The sequence below is a fragment of the Salvelinus namaycush genome, chromosome 26 (genome assembly GCF_016432855.1).
Source record: "Salvelinus namaycush isolate Seneca chromosome 26, SaNama_1.0, whole genome shotgun sequence".
Taxonomy (NCBI): Eukaryota; Metazoa; Chordata; class Actinopteri; order Salmoniformes; family Salmonidae; genus Salvelinus; species Salvelinus namaycush.
The window spans coordinates 956,764-980,269 of record NC_052332.1 but is presented as its reverse complement, the minus strand read 5'-3'; the positions used below and the strand labels follow the sequence as shown (position 1 = coordinate 980,269).

The 23,506-nt window shown below is 43.8% G+C and overlaps 1 protein-coding gene across 3 annotated transcripts in view; it reads left to right on the top strand.

Annotated features, from left to right (window-relative positions):
* Nucleotides 1-23,506, top strand: part of LOC120020893 (protein FAM102A-like) — a 76,150-nt gene that overhangs the window by 39,517 nt on the left and 13,127 nt on the right. For 2 of the 3 annotated variants that reach the window (XM_038964512.1, XM_038964513.1), the window contains exons 3-4: nt 8,619-8,739; nt 10,012-10,041. In XM_038964512.1, the coding sequence (XP_038820440.1) occupies nt 8,619-8,739; nt 10,012-10,041 (151 nt within the window). Of the gene's footprint in view, nt 1-8,618; nt 8,740-10,011; nt 10,042-21,051; nt 21,258-23,506 lie in introns of those variants that run through there. The other variant, XM_038964514.1, reaches the window with a different exon arrangement.

Genomic DNA, 23,506 nt, shown 5'->3' with positions numbered 1-23,506 from the left:
TTTTGCGGATGTTACTGTAGTATTTACTATAGTATTCTACAGTATGCTACAACGTTATGTAGTAAGTACTACACATGATTGAGGGATACTAGAGTGTGTAGTATAGTATTCTACGGTATACAGTACTACAATTTACTATAGAATTCTTTAGTAATTTCTGTAGTATTCTATAGTAAGCTGTAGTATTTTTTCATGTGGGTATCCTGATGTTCCCTGGAATCTGTCAGGGGCTTTTCCATTTATGCAGCCCAGATTGGAGACAGATGTGTTCCATCTGTATTTGGGGTGCACACGTGTCTGTGTGTTTTTGTTTGTGTGTATGTGTTCTACAGCACATGAAGCGTTGTTTCTACATGTATGTTTGTTTGTTTGCGTGTGAGAGAGAATGAGAAAGAGTGTGTGTGTGCGTGCGTGCGTGAATGAATGAGAGGGTGTATGAAATGCATTTGTGAGCTTGCTCATGTTTGTGAGAGAGAATTGTAATGAGTTGAATTAGAACAAGCATTTAGGGTTGTAGGGTTGTAGTTCTAGAAATACATATAAAATAGATAGTTACTGTACATTGTGTTGTGCAGTGGATCTTTCTAGCCAACGGCAAAGTGTGTGTGTGTGTGTGTGTGTGTGTGTTTGTTCGTCCATGTGTGGATCGCACGGTCAAGGCCACATCAGCAGATCTGTGCAGTGTGTGTGTGTGTGTGTGTGCGATATTGTGTCTGATCTGTGCAGACTCCCTCTTTCCTTACTGCTAGCCTGGGATTTCTTAACTTTTCATAATCGTTTGTATTTTGTTATTTCTGTGTGTTGTAACTCAGTTATCTTTGTCAAATGTTGAATAAAGATTAATATTATATAAGAATGCAATACTTACTCATGTCACACACCGTAAATCTGTAGACTCCAAAGTTTTTCAGGGGGTTAATATTTTTTTTTACCTTGCCTTAGGTCACATGCATTTTCATTTAACAATCCTATCTCAAGTTATAAGGAACACAAGGACAAAGTAGGTTTTTGGAAATACAATGTGTTTATTTCAATTAGCCTAATTAATACAAATAAATTCAATATACAGTACCAGTCAAAAGTTTGGACACACCTACTGATTCAAGCGGTTTTCTTTATTTTTACTATTTTCTACATTGTAGAATAATAGTGAAGACATCAAAACTATGAAATAACATATGGAATCGTGTAGTAACCAAAAAAGTGTTTAACAAATCAAAGTATATTTTAGATTTGAGATTCTTCAAAGTAGCCACCCTTTGCCTTGATGACAGCTTTGCACACTCTTGGCATTCTCTCAACCAGCTTCACTTGAAATGCTTTTCCAACAGTCTTGAAGGAGTTCCCACATATGCTGAGCACTTGTTGGCTGCTTTTCATTCACTCTGCGGTCCAACTCATCCCAAACCGTCGGGTGATTGTGAAGGGTCATCTGATGCAGCACTCCATCACTCTCTTTATTGGTCAAATAGCCCTTACACAGCCTGGAGGTGTGTTTTGGGTCATTGTCCTGTTGAAAAACAAATTATAGTCCCATTAAGCGCAAACCAGATGGGATGGAATATCGCTGCAGAATGCTGTGGTAGCCATGCTTGTTGAGTGTGCCTTGAATTCTAAATAAATCACAGACAGTGTCACCAGCAAAGCTCCCCCATACAATCACACCTCCATGCATCACTGTGGGAACCACACATGCGGAGATCATCTGTTCACCTAGTCTGCGTCTCACAAAGACACGGCGGTTGGAACCATAAATCACACATTTTGACTTATCAGACCAAAGGACAGTGGTTTATTTGCAGCAATTCGACCATGAAGGCCTGATTCACGCAGTCTCCTCTGAACAGTTGATGTTGAGATGTGTCTGTTACTTGAACTTTGTGAAGCATTTATTTGGGATGCAATTTCTGAGGCTGGTAACTATAATGAATTTATCCTCTGCAGCAGAGGTAACTCTGGGTTTTTCCATTCCTATGGCGGTTCTGATGAGACACAAGTTTCATCATAGTGCTTGATGGTTTTTGCGACTGCACTTGAAGAAACTTTCGAAGTTCTTGACATTTTCCAGATTGACTGACCTTCATGTCTTAAAGTAATGATGGACTGTCATTTCTCTTTGTTTATTTGAGCTGTTCTTGTCATAATATGGACTTTGTTTTTTACCAATAGGCCTATCTTCTGTATACGACCCCTACCTTGTCACAACACAACTGATTGGCTCAAGCGCATTGAGAAGGAAAGAAATTCCAGAAATGTACTTTTAACAGGGCACACCTGTTAATTGAAATACATTCCAGGTGACTACTTCATGAAGCTGGTTGAGAGAATGCCAAGAGTGTACAAAGCTGTCATCAAGGCAAAGGGTGGCTACTTAGAAGAATATATTTTGATTTGTTTAAAAACAAATTGGTTACTACATGATTCCATATGTGTAATTTCATAGTTTTGATGTCTTCACTATTATTCTACAATGTAGAAAATAGAAAATCTTCAATGAGGCGCCATCGGACAAACCTTCATAGGTTTTCTTCCGTGGCTCTACAGTAGTCACTGTCACAGCAGTCCTTTGGCAATACAGAGACATATAATAGAATATTACTTTATTGTCCATCTCACAAAGGAAATTACACATGAGATAGTTTGAGGCAGGAGCACAGGGGCCCTGGAACTAACTAGGATACTTACCAATATCGTCCTCTGGTCTCTTCCTCTTAGAGCAGTAGTTGTCAACCGGTTTCTGTTCCCTTTCTGTTTATCCATGAGGGTTAAAATCCCCTTGTGCGTTTTACCAGTAAGTCTATGGTCTCATGATTCTTCTCAAGTACCCCTTGTGGATAGGCCAAGTACCCCCAGGGGTCCTAGTACCCCTGGTTGAGAATCGCTGTCTTAGGATGTGCCCTCGCTGGCACTATCGCTGATCTGGGACCTGCCTGGGTGAGACCCTGCTTGGCCCTCTGGGCCTGGAGCCTCCAGGGTGGCTAGAAGTGGATGATTCTACAGCTCTGCTAAGGCAGGCCTTTGGCACTACAGAGACATAGAATAGAATGGTACTTAAGTGATTTAAGGACATTTATCTTTTGCTATGCTCCCAGTCCAAACTCGCACAGATACCACAAAAACACACTTTTTAGCAGGAACACAGGGTCAGCTGCCCTTAGAGCATTTTAGGGGTTAAGAACTACCTTGACTACTGACTAGGCTACCTACCGAGATCATCCACATCCTCTGGTCTCTTCCTCTTAGAGGATTTTGATTTGATCCCACGCTGTTCGTGCTCCATGACCTCCAGGCTGAATATGAAGGGAATGTTGAATCTGTCTAATTTAGAATGTATAATTCTAGAATTGTTTCCAAGACCTGAAAAAGTTATAATAACTGAATTGACTTCAATATTTGAAAATACATTTTGGCTCAGTAATTCTGCTATCTCTCTTTCTAGTGTTGTGTTAGCTTATAACCCCTACACTCTTCCTTTCCTGAGTTAAACTATAAGGCATGGATAGCGAAAGGAGGAAGTGAAAAAGAAAGAGAAAGAGAGGAAGACAGTGAGACCGAGACAGAGAGAGACATTGATGACACGTTGCCTGTAGTCTAGACCAAACAAAAGGGGAAAGATTCTCTGACTAAAAAAATCTCACTTAAATGAACAGGGAACTTGTAGCACTCTGCTGACATAGATGGAGTAGTGAAAGTTTACATTTCCTGATTTTTTTAAAAGTATGGCCTGTGAGCAAAATGAAAGTATGGCCTTTGTATGGACATCCCGTTGTTATCAAGTTTGGTTGTGTAGTACCAATAGTCTTCTTCTCCTCCTTTCATTCACTACTGTCTTTCATGACTACTGTGTGTTCCATGGTTGTCATGGCGCCATGAGGTCACCTGGTTGGGGTTATTGTCTTGCTGGAAGATCCAATTGCGGCCAAGTTTCAGCCTCCTGGCAGAGGCAACCAGGTTTTGGGCTAAAACGTCCTACTGGATAAAGTTCATGATGCCATTGACGTTAACAAGAGCCACAGGACCAGTGGAAGCAAAATAGCTCCATAACATCAAAGATCCACCACCATATTTTATAGTAGGTATGTTTTTTTTTCAGTATATGATGCCTCTTTTCGATGCCAAACCCACCACTGGTGTGCGTGGCCAAAGAGTTCTAATTTCATGTCACCTGACAATAGCATCAAATCAAAATCAAATCAAACTTTATTTGTCACATGCGCCGAATACAACAAGTTTAGACCTTATCGTGAAATGCTTACTTATAAGCCCTTAACCAACAGTGCAGTTCAAGAAGAGTTCAACTAAAGTAAAAAATAATAAACAGTAACACAATAACGAGGCTATATACAGGGGGCACCGGTACCGAGTCAGTGTGCGGGGGTACAGGTTAGAGGTAATTTGTATATGTAGGTAGGGGTGAAGTGACTATGCATAGATAATAAGCAGCGAGTAGCAGCAGTGTACAAAACAAATGGGGGGGTCAATGTAATAGTCCGGTGGCCATTTGATTAATTGTTCAGCATTCTTATGGCTTGGGGGTAAAAGCTGTTAAGGAGCCTTTTGGTCCTAGACTTGGCACTCCGGTACCGCTTGCCTTACGGTAGCAGAGAAAACAATTTATGACTTGGGTGACTGGAGTCTCTGACAATTTTATGGGCTTTCCTCTGACACCGCCTATTATATAGGTCCTGGATTGCAGGAAGCTGGCCCCAGTGATGTACTGGGCCATACGCACTACCCTCTGTAGCGCCTTACGGTCAGATGCCAAGTAGTTGCCATACTAGGCGGTGATGCAACCGATCAGATGCTCTCGATGGTGCAGCTGTAGAACTTTTTGAGGATCCCCCAGATCCCCAGACCCATGCCAAATATTTCAGTCTTCTAAGGGGGAAAAGGTTTTGTTGTGCACTCATCACGACTGTCTTGGTGTGTTTGGACCATAATAGATTGTTGATGATGTGGACATCAAGGAACTTGAAACTCTCGACCCGGTCCACTACAGCCACGTTGATGTTAATGGGGGCCTGTTCGGCTCACATTTTCCTGTAGTCCACGATCAGCTCCTTTGTCTTGCTCACATTGAGGGAGAGGTTGTTGACCTGGCACCACACTGCCAGTCCAGGATCCAGTTGCAGAGGGAGGTGTTTAGTCCCAGGGTCCTTAGCTTAGTGATGAGCTTCGTGGGCACTATGGTGTTGAACGCTGAGCTGTAGTCAATGAACAGCATTCTCACATAGGTGTTCCTTTTGTCCAGGTGGGAAAGGGCAGTGTGGAGTGTGATTGAGTTTGCGTCATCTGTGGATCTGTTGGGGCGGTATGCAAATTGGAGTGGGTCTATGGTATCCGGGAGGATGCTGTTGATGTGAGCCATGACCAGCCTTCTTGAAACATGTAGGTATTACAGACTCAGTCAGGGAGAGGTTGAAAATGTCAGTGAAGACACTTGCCAGTTGGTTTGCACATGCTTTGAATACACGTCCTGGTAATCCATCTGGCCCTGCGACTTTGTGAATGTTGAACTGTTTAAAGGTGTTACTCACATCGGCTACCGAAAGCGTTATCAAACAGTCATCCGTAACAACTGGTGCTCTCTTACATGCTTCCGTGTTGCTTGCCTTTAAGCGAGCATAAAAGGCATTTAGCTCGTCTGGTAGCTCATCACTGGGCAGCTCGCGTCTGGGTTTCCCTTTGTAGTCTGTAATAGTTTTCAAGCCCTGCCACATCCAACGAGCGTCAGAGCCGGTGAAGTAGGATTCAATCTTAATCCTGTAATGACGCTTTGCTTGTTTGATGTATCGTCTGAGGGCATAGCAGGATTTCTTATAGGCGCCCGGATTAGTGTCCCGCTCCTTGAAAGCGGCAGCTCTAGCTTGTAGCTCGATGCCTGTAATCCATGGCTTCTTGTTGGGATATGTACGTACGGTCACTGTGGGGACGACGTCGTCGATGCTCTTATTGATGAAGGCGATGACTGAGGTGGTGTTCTCCTCAGTGCCATCGGAGGAATCCCGGAACATATTCCAGTCTGTGCTAGCAAAACAGTTCTGTGGCGGAGCATCCGCGTCATCTGACCACTTCCGTATTGAGAAAGTCACTGGTACTTCCTGCTTTAGTTTTTGCTTGGAAGCAGGAATCAGGAGGATAGAATTATGGTCAGATTTGCCAAATGGAGGGCGGGGGAGAGCTTTGTATGCATCTCTGTGTGTGGAGTAAAGGTGGTCTAGAGTTTTTTTCCTCTGGTTGCACATGTGACATGCTGGTAAAAATGTGGTAAAACTGATTTAAGTTTGCCTGCATTAAAGTCCCCAGCCACTAGGAGTGCCACTTCTGCGTGAGCATTTTCTTGTTTGCTTTTGGCGTTATAGAGTTGGTTGAGTGCGGTCTTAGTGCCAGCATCGGTCTGTGGTGGTAAATAGACGGCTATGAATAATATAGATGAGAACTTTCTTGGTATATAATGTGGTCTACAGCTTATCATAAGGTACTCTACCTCAGGCGAGCAATACCTCGAGACTTCTTTAATATTAGACATCGCGCACCAGCTGTTATTGACAAATCAGTTCCAATCCAAGTGCCAATGCCATTTAGCAAACTCCAGGAATTTAAATTTGTTGGATGACATGAAAATAGAGCTCTTTGGCCACACACACCAGTGGTGGGTTTGGCATCGAAAAGAGGAATCATATGCAGAAAATAACATACCTATGCACCAAGCAAGCACACACACCCACACACTTACAATCTGACTTTAGGTTTCATTCTCTAGTTAGTCATTGGTGGCAGTGTAGTAGCATTGAGCATTGAACGTAAGGGGCTTTCCAAGCAGTAGATCTCTGTCTTTGGCAGTGTAATGTATCTGATGTGTGTAATAGTCCCTTTACTACAGCCAAATATATTTATAACTAACCCAATATAGTTCATCTGTGTCATTTACAGTGTTAGCAAATTAAGCTTAGTAGGCAGAACAATCAAGGAGGTGGGAAAAGCCAAGCACGAGCTAGTGAGATCCTATTGGCGCTTTGCAACATGTATTTGCATATTTCCGTTAGGGAACGCCACCTCTGTGAAGTGCGCGTGTGCACAAACTCAATTCGACCTTGCACCTCTTCTAAACAACGCAATTTTTTTAAACTGGCAAAGTATCAAGTCTATAAAACTTTGTGCACTGTGTTCGTAACAGATTCTAGTTTTGGGAGCAGAAAAATGTATTGAAATTAGATGTTTCATCGATGAGACATTAGCAGAATATCGGCCCAGTTTCACCTAGTTCCATCCTCTTCCACTACCCGCGTCTGGACTTCCTTTAACCTCTCTGGGGTAGGTGGGACGCCTGGCCAATAGCCAGGGAAAATGCAGAGCGCCAAATTCAAATAAAATTCTATAAAAATCAAACTTTCATTAAATCACACATGTAAGATACCAAATTAAAGCTACACTCGTTGTGATTCCAGCCAACGTGTCAGATTTCAAAAAGTATTTTCTGCGAAAGCATAAGATGCTATTATCTGATGATAGCACAACAGTAAACAAAGAGAGTAGCATATTTCAACACTGCAGGCACGACACAAAACGCAGAAATAAAAATATAATTCATGCCTTACCTTTGACGAACTTCTTTTGTTGGCACTCCAATATGTCCCATAAACATCACAAATGGTCCTTTTGTTCGATTAATTCCGTCGATATATATCCAAAATGTCAATGTATTTGGCGCGTTTCATCCAGAAAAAACACAGCTTCCAACTTGCGCAACGTCCCTACAAAATATTTAAAAAGTTACATGTAATCTTTACCAAAACATTTCAAACTACTTTTGTAATACAACGTTAGGTATTTTTATACATTAATAATCGATCAAATTGAAGACGGGATGATCTGTGTTCAATACAAAAAGAAAACAAACTGACGCAACTTTTCTCGTAATGTGCCTCTCTTAAACAATTCACTTCAAGTGACTGTCATTCAAGATGGCCGTACTTCTTCATTACACAAAGGAAAAACCTCAACCAATTTCTAAGGACTGGTGACATCCAGTGGAAGCGGTAGGAACTATAAACAAGTCCCTTAGAAATCTGGTTTCCCAATGAAAACTAATTGAAAAGACAGTGACCTCAACAACAAAAAAATCTGAATGGTTTGTTCTCTGGGTTTTGCCTGCTACATAAGTTCTGTTATACTCACAGACATGATTCAAACAGTTTTAGAAACTTCAGAGTGTTTTCTATCCAAATCTACTAATGATATGCATATCTTATATTCTGGGGATGAGTAGCAGGCAGTTGAATTTGGGCATGCTATTTATCCAAAAGTGAAAATGCTGCCCCCTACCCCGAAGAAGTTAACTACAATATTTGGTGGTGAGAAAACTTTCTAAATGGATGCTTCAGCTTTATAGTCTGTGACGTGTCTGGGTTACCCCTTCTGTCTGTGCTACAGCAGAGCAGGTGGTTTTCATTTGCTGTACTTTTGAGCTTGGCTCTTGATTATGTACTGTACAGTAAGCATTGGCCGGAGAGATGCCCAAAACAGAGCTAGAGAAACTGATAATATTGACGATGATAATGGTATGAGGATAATGATTGATGATGATGATCGTGATGGTGATCTCTGTCTGTCTATAGGGAGGAGGTTCAGCAGAACTGTGTTCGTTGGAAAAAGAAGTTCTCCTTCGTCTGTAAAATGAGTGCCAATCCTACCACTGGAGTCCTGGACCGATGCATCTGCAGGGTTTCTGTACGCAAGGTAACTACATCTCCCATCAACCCCTGCTCTAGTCATTTACCCTGCCAAATAATGGTACTGTCTATTCTGTAGTGTTTTACCGTACCAAATAATGGTATCGTGTAGACAAACATTGGGGAGATATTTTCCTAGTGCAAAACAGCCTATGTAGTGAGAAAATGTTGCCCTGCTGTAGTGTCTTTCTAAAATGTTATGCATATTTTGGGCAACTTTTACTTACTGCGTAAGCTTTTTTGCCCAGGCTCTCTTTGTCTCAAAAGTGCCTTTTAGTTACATTGTTAACCTGTTATAAGAAAATGAATCTGTAGTTACTCTGGTATTAAGTATACCTTGTTAATGGAAGCCTTCTCCCTTACTTTTTTATCTCCAACTCTGATGTAAATGAGACATTCCCAGACTTTTCACACACCTACTACACACTAGATCAACTTTGACAGGTGTTTTTCAATGTATTTTTTGCAGTCAGCGTAGAAGTTCTATGGACTCTTTTTTATATTTTTTGTTGTTTACTTTACGCTCTTATTAGCGACAATGCTAGCTGCAGTACATTTGACTAATTTAGTAGACGCTCTTATCCAGAGTGACTTACAGTAGTGAGTGCATACATTTTCATACTTTTTTTGTACTGGTCCCCCGAACCCACAACCCTAGCAAATCAAACCCACAACCCTGGTGTTGCAAGTGACTTGCTCTACCAACTGAGCTACACGGGACCTACTGTACAGTACTCCTCCCTATGGTGTTACCATGGTATCAGCAAATATGAGGATTGAAAAATGTGACTCTACCTTTATTGTATCAGTAATGACTGATTGGAGATCAGGGTGTGGCTAGAATCACACAGCTCAGTATCTGCTACTATGACATGGAGTCCTCAGAACTCAGATCAGTTCATCTGTAGGGAGTGGGGACACTATAATGTAATGCATGTAAACTGTTGTTAACGTCTCAGCTATACACTTTGTGGTTTTATAAGACACCTTTTCTTCTAGTGTAGCATACAAGTGCCCACTGTTAAAACCACATTCTGTAAGATTATTTAGAATGAAAAGATTGATTGTTTATAATCAAACTTTTCAAGTGGTTCCTTCCTTTAATTTGTTTAGTCTCCTAGTGTTTGAATGCACTTGAAATAAGAATCCTAGCCACTTAAATGTCATATGCTGTAGAATAGACTATAGAAGGAAAGAAGGTGTGTTTCTTCTGAAAGTGTTGGCAGCACACATGAGTTTGTGCTTCAGGTATTTCATCTGCTTCTTCTTGTCATTGCAGGAGCTTAAAGGAGGAAAGACGTTTTCAAAGGTATGAAGACAAAAAAAAAATTTCAGTCTAATTTTTCAGCGTACCTCCACTACTTTTTCTTTAGCGGGTAGATCAGCTTTAACGTTGCTGATAGATTGTGGCTTCCATCAATGTTATTGTCTACATAATTTCCAATCCCCCATATATATTTTTTGTAAATATACGGTACCAGTCAAAAGTTTTGACACATCTACTCATTCCATGGTTTTTCTTTATTTTTACTATTTTCTACATTGTAGAATAATAATAAAGACATCAAAACTATGAAATAACACATTTGGAATAATGTAGTAATCAAAAAAGTGGTAAACTATCTACAGTATCTGCAATTTATATTGTATTTATTATTATTTTTAATCCCAGGCCCCCGTCCCCGCAGGAGGCCTTTTGCCTTTTGGTAGGCCGTCATTGTAAATAAGAATTTGTTCTTAACTTGCTTGCTTAGTTAAACAAAGGTTAAATACAAAATAAAATAAACTAATGAAAATATATTTGAGATTTGAGATTCTTCAAAGTAGCCACCCTTTGCATTGATGACGGCTTGCACACTCTTTGCATTCTCTCAACCAGCTTCACCTGGAATGCTTTTCCAACAGTCTTGAAGGAGTTCCCACATATATTTTGATTTGTTTAACACTTTTTTGGCTACTACATTATTCCATATGTGTTATTTCAAAGTTGTGATGTTTTCACTATTATTCTACAACGTAGAAAATAGTAAAATAAAGAAAAACCCTTGAACGAGTAGGTGTTCCAGGCTTTTGCTTGGTACTGTATATTTTACTTTATTATTTTCCCCTAACCCTACCACCCCTCCCATAATTGGAGTAAACTAATGGACGACAACGCTTAGTCTTCTACTTCCAGTTTATACATACTATATACATTTTATGGACGCAGTATATTTTACAACGGTTATCTTTTTTTATTTTTAGTCCCATCCTTCTCTCAACCCCTCGCATATATCACTGAAGACCATCCAGACCATTCCGTTTGATTTTTATTTGACATGTATTTTTCAACTGTGCTGTTTCACAAAAGTTCTGAACGTATATATATTTCACGGACACAGTATATTTTACATTAGATATCTTATTATTTTTAGTCCCCCCCCTTCAGCTCCACTCAACCCCTCTCATCTATTTTTTTTATTTATATTTGCCTTATATTTTTCAACGCTGCTGTGATGTTTCACAAAACTTCACAAAAGTTTAACAAACATTTTCTACAGATTGTAAATTAATGACAAACATTATTATATAATTGATCGATTGACTATGACTTTTTAAATCACCCAGCAGTGCTATTTTGGCACGCCCTGACCATAGAGATACTTTTATTCTCTATGTTGGTTAGGTCGGGGTGTGAAAAGGGTGGGTTATCTAGGTTATTATTTGTCTATGTTGGCCTGGTATGGTTCCCAATCAGAGGCAGCTGTTTATCGTTGTCTCTGATTGGGGATCATATTTAGGCAGCCTTTTTTCCACTGGGTTTTTGTGGGATCTTGTTTGTTTGTGTGTAGTTGCCAGTTGCACTGCATTTGACTTCACGTTTTGTTTTTGTTCTGTATTGTTTTGGTGAGTTTCTTTAATTAAACATGTGGAACTCTACGCACGCTGCGCCTTGGTCCGTTAATTCTACAAACGACCGTGACAGAAGATCCCACCACTCACAGACCAAGCAGCGTGCACAGGAGGAGAGAGTATCCTGGGCCTGGGAGGATATCCAGGAGGTAAAGACATCCTGGACTTGGGAGGAAATAATGGCTGGAGACAAAAGCCTGCCATGGAAGCAGGCGGAAGCAGCGAAGGAGGGACAGCGACGACACCGGGGTTCGCGGCCACGACGTAGGCCCAAGAAGCAGCCTCCCAATTTTTTTGGGGGGGGGGCCACAGGGTGGTCGGTGGAGCTGAGGGGTGAGTCAGAGACCGAGGAGGAATATTGGGATAGATTGAGCGAGGAGTGGTTGGCGAAAGTTGAGGAGAGTGATGAGTGAGAGCTGTTGGTTTGGCTGGAGAGGCAAGACAGTCGCCCTGAGGAGCGTGTTAGCCGTCCGATGCCACCTGTGCCAGCTCTCCGCACTCGCTTTGAGGAGAGTGTCATCGTTCCGGTACAATGTGTGCCGGTTCTATGCACCATGTCTCCAGTGCGGCTCCACAGCCCGGTACGTCCTGTGCCAGCTCCCCGCACTTGCCGTGCGAAGGTTGTCATCTGTCCAGGACACGTTGTGCCAGCTTTACGCTCCAGACCTCCAGTGCACCTCCACGGCCCAGTATGTCCTGTGCCGGTTCTACGCACCATGTCTCCAGTGCGCCTCCACAGTCTGGTCCGTCCTGTGCCAGCTCCCCGCACTTGCCGTGCGAAGGTTGTCATCTATCCAGGACACGTTGTGCTAGCTCTACGCTCCAGACCTCCAGTGCGCCTCCACAGCCCAGTACGTCCTGTGCTGGCTCCACGCACCAGGCTTCCAGTGCGTCTCCCCAGCCCGGTACGTCCTGTGCCAGCTCCACGCACCAGGCCTCCAGCGACGGTCTGCAGTACGGAGCCTCCAGCGACGGTTCCCGGTCCGGCGCCTCCAGCGACGGTTCCCGGTCCGGAGCCTCCTGCGAGGGTTCCCGGTCCAGAGCTTCCGGCGAGGGTCCCCAGTCCAGAGCCTATTGCGAGGGTTCCCGGTCCAGAGCCTCCTGCAAGTGTTCCCGGTCCAGAGCCTCCTGCGAGGGTTCCCGGTCCAGGGCCTCCTGCGAGTGTTCCCGGTCCAGAGCCTCCAGCGAGGGTTCCCGGTCCGGAGCCTCCTGTGAGGGTTCCCAGTCCGGAGCCTCCAACAAGGGTTCCCAGTCCGGAGCCTCCAATGATGATCCACGGTCCGGAGTCCCCGGCGACGATCCACGGTCCAGTTCCTCCGGCGACGATCCACAGTCCGGAGTCCCCGGCGACGATCCACGGTCCAGAGCTTCCGGCGACGATCCCCGCACCAGAGCCGCCACCGAAGCTGACGTATCCGCGAGCGGAGTGGGTACTTCGCCCCGCACCGGAGCCGCCCCCGACGTTAGATGCCCACCCGGACCCTCCCCTAATGAGTCAGGTTTTGCGGCCGAAATCCGCACCTTTGGGGGGGGGTCGTGTCACGCCCTGACCATAGAGATCCTTTTATTCTCTATGTTGGTTAGGTCGGAGTGTGACTAGAGTGGGTTATCTTGGTTATTATTTGTCTATGTTGGCCTGGTATGGTTCCCAATCAGAGGCAGCTGTTTATCGTTGTCTCTGATTGGGGATCATATTTAGGCAGCCTTTTTTCCACTGGGTTTTTGTGGGTCTTGTTTGTTCTTGTGTAGTTGCCAGTTGCACTGCATTTGACTTCACGTTTTGTTTTTGTTCTGTATTGTTTTGGTGAGTTTCTTTAATTAAACATGTGGAACTCTACGCACGCTGCGCCTTGGTCCGTTAATTCTACAAACGACCGTGACATATTTGCAGAGTTAGCTCCAGGTAAATGTTGTAATTCTTCAGTCATTCCTGAACCTGCGACCAAAAACAAGCTACATATGGACAGTACCAAAACAAATTATCTAATGATTCTGTCTCTTCGCAGCAAAATCTGCAACGCTGGGATGGTTGTATCCTCCATATATATATATTCTATTGTTTGCAAGAATTTTGTATAATAATTTAAACTGAAAGGTTTTGAATACAGCATTGTTTTGTGTATCAGTTCATAAACCATGTCCCATGGAATTGGTACATCGAAAATCTCTTCCCAACTATTTTGTAATCTATATGGCACAGCTGTCAATGTTTTGGTCCTTAAATGAAACTGGTATACTTTTTTATTTATCACAATTTTATTTTACCAATTTTGGTATTTAATGCAGGGTTGACAGGCAAGTTCCTTACTTTCTCTCCCTTCCACTTGCCTCTCTTTTGTGCTAATGCCGCAATTAGTTGGTTGTCATTTTGAGTAGCGCAGACATTTCCATTTTGTTAGCTGCATGTGTGACATAACTCCACCAGTCCTATTTATTTATAATTTACAATGATTATACAATTTTATTTAGAATTAAAAATGTATATATTTATATATATACATTTGTATATTTGAGTTTAACCATCATATTTGTTGTAATATTTGTTCTGTCTTTTCTGGTGGATTAAACTGAAATTGCAACCAACTTTCCATTTGTTGCTCATATAATTAAAAAAAAACTGTTCGCTAGGTGTAGGCAAGGCCATAAGCAAATAGGTAAACTGTGATATGACTAAAGAGTTATTCAGGGTGAGATTTCTACAAATAGACAGGTGTTTTCCTTTCTATGGTAGCAAGATCTTATCTATTTTTGCTAACTTTCTATTCAAATGTATTGTAGTGAGATTATTTATTTATTTTGGGAATGAACACTGAGTATGTCCACTTCACCGTCAGACCATTTTATTGGTAAACTACACAGTAATGTAAAAGTAGCATGTTTTGGTGATCCAATATGTAATATTGATCATAATTTGGTTGTAGTCCAGAGGTTAGAAAAATGATCTAGATCCTCTATGAAGCTGTGGAGGGATCTAAATTGTGGATTTAAAAGAAAACATGAATCATCAGTGTACAATGACACCTTTGTTTTTAAGCCCTGGATTTGTAGCTCGTTGATATTATTGTTGGATCTGGTTTAGCTAACATAGCTAACATTTCGATTGCCATAATAAATATAAATGCCGATAGTGGACAACCTTATTTTACTCCTCTTGACAGTTGAATACTTTCTGAGAACTAGCCTTATTTACTATTTAACACCTAAGGTTACTATACTTAACTTAAACCCATTGTATAAGAGTTTCTCCCAAATTGAAATATTCCAGACATTTATATATGAATTCCAGTCGTACTTTATCAAAAGCCTTTTCAAAGTCAGCTATGGTTTCCCAGATTTGTCATAGTGTTCTATTGTTTCCAGTGCTTGTCTTATATTATCTCCAATGTATCATCCATGTCTGATTAGGATGAATAATATCCGACAATACCTTTTTAATTCTATTTAATTATCCTCCCTCTCTCATTTTTCTAGAGTTTTTGCATCACAACACTGACGTGTAAGGGGCCTCAAATGTTTTAAATGGACTGGATCTTTATATTTACCACTTGGGTCCTGTTTCATTAATAATTATATAAGACCTTATTGAGTATCTTATGATTTACCATTTTTATAGGACTGGTTAAAACATGCTAATAATGGTCCTGTGAATACATCAAAAAAGGTTTGGTATACCTTAACTGGTATGTCATCCAGCCCTGGAGTTGTCCCAGACTTAAAGTCTTCATTTACATCAAGTTCCTCCTCTGTAATTTGGCCTTCACATGAGTCGTTATTTACAACTGTTCATTTTACATTATTAATAGCAACAACAAAAAACTTGTAACAATTTTGGTAGCATTTCTATGTTGAAGATGAAAAAAATTATTTGATGCATTTTCCCCCATATTCCATCCAGTTCGCTTTATTTAAAAATATACATTACACTTGATCTTTCTTGAATAAGTTCCTCCATTTATTTTTGTTTTTCCTCTAACATATTCTGTGCCTCTATGATACAGTTTTTATTGATATCTATCTATACTGTTAGTCCCTCTATTTCCTTTGTTAATATGAATTATTTTTTACCTAAATTGCATTTGTTTTAACGATTGAATTGCATGACCTCTAAAGGCACATTTAAAAGTGTCCCATACAACAAGGGAATCTGCTGTACCTATGTTATTTATGAAAAAGTCAGTTATAAATTATTCTGTCCTGGTTAAAAACAAGTTGTCATCCAAAGGCTTTGATAAAATGTCCAATATCCTCACCGACATGGAAATTCTGTAAGAGTAATGTATATGCTAATTATTTGATGGTCCGACTGCATTCTGTCCCCTATCAACACTTTTTAAACTTTTGGTGCCAGTGTGAATGACATAAGAAAGTAATCAAGACAACTAGCTTGATTAAGCCTCCGCCATGTATATCTCACTAGGTCAGGATATTTAAGTCTCCATATATCCACTAGTTCCAATATATCCATGATATTTGTGATTTCCTTAAATTCATAAGGGTGATAGTTTGTTGTGTGATTTCCTTTACATTCCATTCAGGTATTTAAAACCGTAATATAATCTCCCACCATAATAATAGAGTCTTGTATTGCTTGTAGGCTTGATCAATTATTATATACAGTTGAAGTCGGAAGTTTAGATACACTTAGGTTGGAGTCATCAAAACTTGTTTTTCAACCACTCCACACATTTCTTGTTAACAAACTATAGTTTTGGCAAGTCGTTTAGGACATCTACTTTGTGCATGACACAAGTAATTTTTCCAACAATTGTTTACAGCCAGATTATTTCACTTATAATTCACTGTATCACAATTCCAGTGGGTCAGAAGTTTACATACACTAAGTTGACTGTACCTTTAAACAGCTTGGAAAATTCCAGAAAATGATGTCATGGTTTAGAAGCTTCTGATAGGCTAACTGACATCATTTGAGTCAATTGGAAGTGTACCTGTGGATGTATTTCAAGGCCTACCTTCAAACTCAGTACCTCTTTGCTTGACATAATGGGAAAATAAAAAGAAATCAGCCAAGACCTCAGAAAAAAAAAGGTAGACCTCCACAAGTCTGGTTCATCCATGGGAGCCATTTCCAAATGCCTGAAGGTACCGCGTTCATCTGTACAAACAATAGTATGCAAGTATAAACACCATGGGACCACACAGCCGTCATACCCCTCCTTTAGGAAGGAGACGCGTTCTGTCTCCTAGAGATGAACGTACTTTGGTGCGGAAAGTGCAAATCAATCCCAGAACAACAGCAAAGGACCTTGTGAAGATGCTGGAGGAAACAGGTACAAAAGTATCTATATCCACAGTAAAACGAGTCCTATATCGACATAACCTGAAAGGCCGCTCAGCAAGGAAGGAGCCACTGCTCCAAAACCGCCATATAAAAGCCAGGCTACGGTTTGCAACTGCACATGGTGACAAAGATTGTACTTTTTGCAGAAATGTCCTCTGATCTGATGAAACAAAAATAGAACTGTTTGGCCGTAATGACCATCGTTATGTTTGGAGGAAAAAGGGGGAGGCTTGTAATCCAAAGAATTCCATCCCAACCATGAAGCATGGTTGCTTCATGTTGTGGGGTGCTTTGCTGCAGGAGGGACTGGTGCACTTCACAAAATAGATGGCATCATGACGGAGTAAAATTATGTGGATATATTGAAGCAACATCTCAAGACATAAGTCAGGAAGTTAAAGCTTGGTCGCAAATGGGTCTTCCAAATGGATAATCATCCCAAGCATACTTCCAAGTTGTGGCAAAATGGCTTAAGGACAACAAAGTCAAGGTATTGGAGTGGCTATCACAAAGCCCCCACCTCAATCCTATAGTAAATTTGTGGGCAGAACTGAAAAAGTGTGTGTGAGCAAGGAGGTCTTCAAACCTGACTCAGTTACATCAGCTCTGTCAGGAGGAATTGGCCAAAATTCACCCAATTTATTGTGGGAAGCTTGTGGAAGACAACCCGAAATGTTTGACCCAAGTTAAACAATTTAAAGGCAATTTGTGGAGTGAATGACTCCAACATAAGTGTATGTAAACTTCCAACTTCAACTGTATATATACACATAAACGCAACTTGTAATGTAAAGTGTCGGTCCCATGTTTCATGAGATTAAATAAAAAATCCCAGAAATGTTCCATACTCACAAAAAGCTTATTTCTCTCAAATTGTGTGCGCAAATGTGTTTACGTCTCTTTTAGTGAGCATTTGTCCTTAGCCAAGATAATCCATTCACCTGACAGGTGTGGCATATCAAGAAGCTGATTAAACAGCATGATCATTACACAGGTGTACCTTGTGCTGGGGACAATAAAAGGCCACTTTAAAGTGTGCAGTTTTGTCACACAACACAATGCCACAGATGTCTCAAGTTTTTAGGGAGTGTGCGATTGGGAACTCACAGGATCAACACAAGGAGCTGTCTGTATTGTGGGACTTTTGGTCATTTTGTGTCCTCTTGCCCGGTAAAAGACCAGGGTCACCAGTAGGAGCGAGTACTCTGGTGAGCCATATGGAGAACTTTTCTGCTTCCCTTTCTCGCACCCCTTTTCATGTCATTCTGCTGTTGAGAAACCAGTCCAAATCTCTCCTGGAAGTAGGAGAGATTTTAGGGTCCTCATTGACTCAGGGGCCGATGAGAGCTTTTTGGACGTCACACTGGCTTCCGAGCTGAACATCCCCACTCAACCCCTCTCCATTCCCATGGATGTTAGAGTGCTGGGCGGGTGCGCTATAGGTCAGGTCACCCATAACACCACTCCCATCAACCTACGTGTGTCACGGAATCACAGCAAGACCATTCAATTCCTTCTCATCAAGTCCTGCCAAATTCCCGTTATTTTGGGATTCTCCTGGCTCCAGTGACACAATCCCCTCATCAACTGGTCTACGGGTGCTATCATGGGCTGGAGTCCGTTCTGCCAACGCCTTTGCCTGAAGTCGGCGCAACTTTCCCCGGGATGTCTTCCTGGGGGCTCGGAAGCTGCTCCGGACCTCTCTGCCATTCCCGCGGAGTACCAGGAGGTGTTCAGCAAGTCCCGGGCCACTTCCCTTCCGCCGCACCAACACTATGACTGCGGGATTGACCTTCTCCTCAGCACCACGCCGCCCCGGGGACGTCTGTACTCTCTGTCGGACCAGAGTCCAAGGCTATGTAGACCTACATTGGGGTCTCCCTAGCTGCAGGATTTATCCGTCCCTCTTCCTCTCCCGCTGGCGCAGGGTTCTTCTTCATGGAGAAAAAGGACAAGACCCTGCACCCGTGCATTGACTATCGAGGTCTCAATTACATTACTGTGAAGAATTGTTATCCGCTACCACTAATTTCCTCGGCCTTCGAGCCGCTCCAGGGGCCCACTGTTTTCTCCAAGCTGGATCTGCGAAACGGCTACCACCTGGTGCGGATACGAGAGGGGGATGAGTGGAAGACCGCCTTCAACACGGTCAGCAGCCACTACGAATATCTGGTCATGCCCTTTGGCCTCACCAATGCCCCTGCCGTGTTCCAGGTTCTGGTGAATGATGTTCTCCGCGACATGTTGAACCGGTTCGTCTTCGTCTACATTGATGACATCCTCATCTTCTCCCGCTCCCCCCAAGAACATGTGCTCCACGTCCGACAGGTTCTCCAGCGCCTTCCGGAGAACCAGTTGTTTGTTAAGGTGGAAAAGTGCGAGTTCCATCGCTCCACCATTCCCTTTCTGGGCTACATCATCTCTGCCGGGAGTGTCCAGATGGAGCCCGAGAAGGTGAGAGCGGTGGTGGATTGGCCTCAGCCTACTTCCAGGGTGCAGCTGCAATGCTTCCTGGTGTTTGACAACTTTTATCACCGCTTTATCCGGGTTTACAGCACCCTGACCTCCCCCCTGTCTGCACTCAGCTTTACCAAAGTTCCGGGACCTTAAACACCACTTCACCACTGATCCTATCCTGGTTCATCCTGAACCTTCCCATCAGTTCGTGGTGGAGGCCGATGCTTCAGATGTCGGAGTGGGGGCTGTCCTGTCCCAACGTTCTGCCCTGGACCTTATGCTACATCCCTGCGCTTTCTTCTGCCACCGCCTCAATGCCATGGAGAGGAACTACGATGTGGGGAATCGGGAGCTTCTTGCGGTGAAGATGGCGTTGGAGGAATGGAGGCAGTGGCTAAAAGGGGCGGAACATCCGTTTATTGTGTGGACCGACCAAAAAACCAAGCGCCTCAACTGCAGGCAAGCGAGATGTGCCCTGCTTTTTACACGGTTCAACTTTTCCCTCTCCTACCGGCCGGGGTCCAAGAACGTCAAGCCAGATGCCCTGTCTCGCCGCTATAACCCCACGGTTACCACCCCGGAGCCCGAGATCATCCTTCCCACCTTGTGCCTGGCGACGGCACTCATCTGGGGTATAGGGAAACCGGTCCGGGAGGCGCAGCGGTCCGAGCCAAACCCTTGGGGGGGGGGGGCCCAGATAACCGGATGTTTGTGCCTGACACTGTCTGCTCTGCGGTCCTGGAGTGCCTTCACGCGACAACGCTTTTGGTGGCCTACTATGCTTCTGGATGTTGCCGCGTTTGTCGCCGCCTGCACGATCTGTGCACAGAACAAGACTCCTCGGCAAGCTCCGGCTGGTCTTCTCCAACCACTGCCTGTCCCTCACCGTCCCTGGTCCCATATATCCCACTGTCATCCTGAAAGCCACCCACTTCATTCCTCTTCATAAACTACCCTCGGCCAAATAGACGGCCCAGCACGTCTTCCAGATCCACGGACTCCCGGTGGACATGGTCTCCGACAGGGGTCTGCAGTTCTCGTCCCGGTTCTGGAAGGTGTTCTGCTCGCTCATTGGGTCATCGGCCAGCCTGTCATCCGGATTCCAACCCCAGTCCAACGGCCAGTCGGAGCGAGCGAACCAGGACTTAGAGACGACTCTTCGCTGCCTAGTGTCCGCCAACCCTACCACCTGGAGTTAGCAACTGGTATGGGTTGTGTACGCCCGCAACACCCTTCCTTGCTCTGCCACGGGTCTCTCGCCCTTCAAGTGTTCCTTGGGATATCAGCCTCCGCTCTTCCCTGAGCAAGAGGAGGAAGTCAGCAATCCCTCTGCCCAGATGTCCATCCGCCGCTATCGCCGTACCTGGAACTGTGCCCAGGCCACCCTGTTGAAGACCACTTCCAGGTATAGGCGACAAGCGGATCACCACCGGACCCCTGTGCCACGCTATCGGCTTGTGCAGAGGATATGACACTCCACCCCGGGACCTGCCCCTCTAGGTGGAGTCCCGTAAACTTTCCGCCCCATTTCATCGGCCCGTTCCCTATCTCTAGAGTCATTAGCCCCACTGCTGTTCGTCTTTTATTACTCCGTACCCTCCGTATTCACCCACCTTTCCATGTGTCTAGGATTAAGCCTGTGTCTCACAGCACTTTGTCTTCTGTTTCCAGGCCCATTCCCCTTCCCCGTGTCATCGATGGCCATCCGGCGTACATGGTGAAACGCCTCCTGAGTGTTCGACCACGGGGCAGGGGTTTCCAGTACCTGGTTGACTGGGAGGGTTATGGCCCGGAGGAGAGGTGCTGGGTCCCCGCTAGAGACATCCTGGACCCAGCCCTTATCGCCGACTTCCACTGCCGGCACCCCTGTCAACCAGGTATGCGCCCAGGTAGAACACCAGGTGGCACCACTAGAGGGGGGGAGTACTGTCACATCCTGATCTGTTTCACCTGTCTGTGATTGTTTCCACCCCCCTACAGGTGTCGCCAATCTTCCCCATTATCCCCTGTGTATTTATACCTGTGTTCTCTGTTTGTCTGTTGCCAGTTCGTCTTGTTTGTCAAGTCAATCAACGTTTTTTGTCTCGGCTACTGCTTTTCCCAGTCTCTCTTTTTCTTGCCCTCCTGGTTTTGACCCTTGCTTGTCCTGACTCTGAGTCTGCCTGCCTGACCACTCTGCCTGCCCCTGACCCTGAGCCTGCCTGCCTACCTGTACCTTTGCCCCACCTCTGGATTATTGACCTCTGCCTACCCTGACCCTGTGCCTACCTGCCATCCGGTACCGTTGCCCCACCTCTTGTTTACTGACCCCTGCCTGCCTTGACCTGTCTATTGCCTGCCCCTGTTGGATTATAAACCATTGTTAATTTGACGTTGTCTGCATCTGGGTCTTATCTTCATTCCTGATACTGAGGGTGGGTGGAGGGGTGCTGAGGAGTATTTCTGTCTGTAATGAAGCCCTTTTGTTGGGAAAAACTCATTCTGATTTGTTGAGCCTGGCTCCTCAGGGGTGGGCATGGCAGCCACATGGGTAGGCCTATGTCCTCCAAGGCCCACCCTTGGCTGCAGTCCTGCCCAGTCATGTGAAATCCACCCCACCTAGAGGGAGGTGGAAACAATCACATCTCCCAACTTCCGGCGCCGACAGAGATGGCCGCCTTGCTTCACGTTCCTAGGAAACTATGCAGTATTCAGTTTTTTTATGTATTATTTCTTACATTGTTATCCCAGGAAATCTTAAGTTTTATTACATACAGCCGGGAGGAACTATTGGATATAAGAGCAACGTCAACTTACCAACATTATGACCACGAATACGACTTTCCCGAGGCGGATCCTCTGTTTGGTCCACCACCCAGGGCAATAGATCGGATCATAGCCGGCGACCCAAAACAACGGCGCCGCAGAATGGGCAGATGGAGCGGTCTTCTGGTCAGGCTCCGTAGACGGGCACATCGCGCACCGCTCCCGAGTATACTACTCGCCAATGTCCAGTCTCTTGACAACAAGGTAGATGAAATCTGAGCAGGGGTTGCCTTCCAGAGAGACATCAGAGATTGTAACGTTCTTTGTTTCACGGAAACATGGCTCACTCGGGATACGTTATCAGAGTCGGTACAGCCACCTGGTTTCTTCACGCATCGTGCCGACAGAAACAAACATCTCTCTGGTAAGAAGAAGGGCGGGGGTGTATGCCTTATGATTAACGAGACGTGGTGTGATCATAACAACATACAGGAACTCAAGTCCTTTTGTTCATCTAGAATTCCTTACAATCAAATGCCATCCGCATTATCTACCAAGAGAATTATCTTCGATTATAATCACAGTCGTGTACAGTGGGGCAAAAAAGTATTTAGTTAGCCACCAATTGTGCAAGTTCTCCCACTTAAAAAGATTTTTTATGAATTTATTTGCAAATTGTGGTGGAAAATAAGTATTTGGTCACCTACAAACAAGCAAGATTTCTGGCTCTCACAGACCTGTAACTTCTTCTTTAAGAGGCTCCTCTATCCTCCACTCGTTACCTGTATTAATGGCACCTGTTTGAACAGGTGCCATTAATAGGTGACCAAATACTTATTTTCCACCACAATTTGCAAATAAATTCATAAAAAATCCTACAATGTGATTTTCTGGATTTTTTTTTCTCATTTTGTCTGTCATAGTTGAAGTGTACCTATGATGAAAATTACAGGCCTCTCTCATATTTTTAAGTGGGAGAACTTGCACAATTGGTGGCTGACTAAATACTTTTTTGCCCCACTGTATATCCCCCCCAAGCAGACACATCGACAGCCCTGAAAGAACTTCATTGGACTCTATGTAAACTGGAAACCATATTTCCTGAGGCTGCATTTATTGTAGCTGGGGATTTTAACAAGGCTAATCTGAAAACAAGGCTCCCTAAATTTTATCAGCATATCGAATGCGTGACCCGGGCTGGTAAAACCCTGGATCATTGTTACTCTAACTTCCGCGACGCATACAAAGCCCTCGCCCGCCCTCCTTTCGGAAAATCTGACCACGATTCCATTTTGTTGCTCCCAGCCTATAGACAGAAACTAAATCAGGAAACGCCCTTGCTCAGGTCTGTTCAATGCTGGTCCGACCAATCGGATTCCAC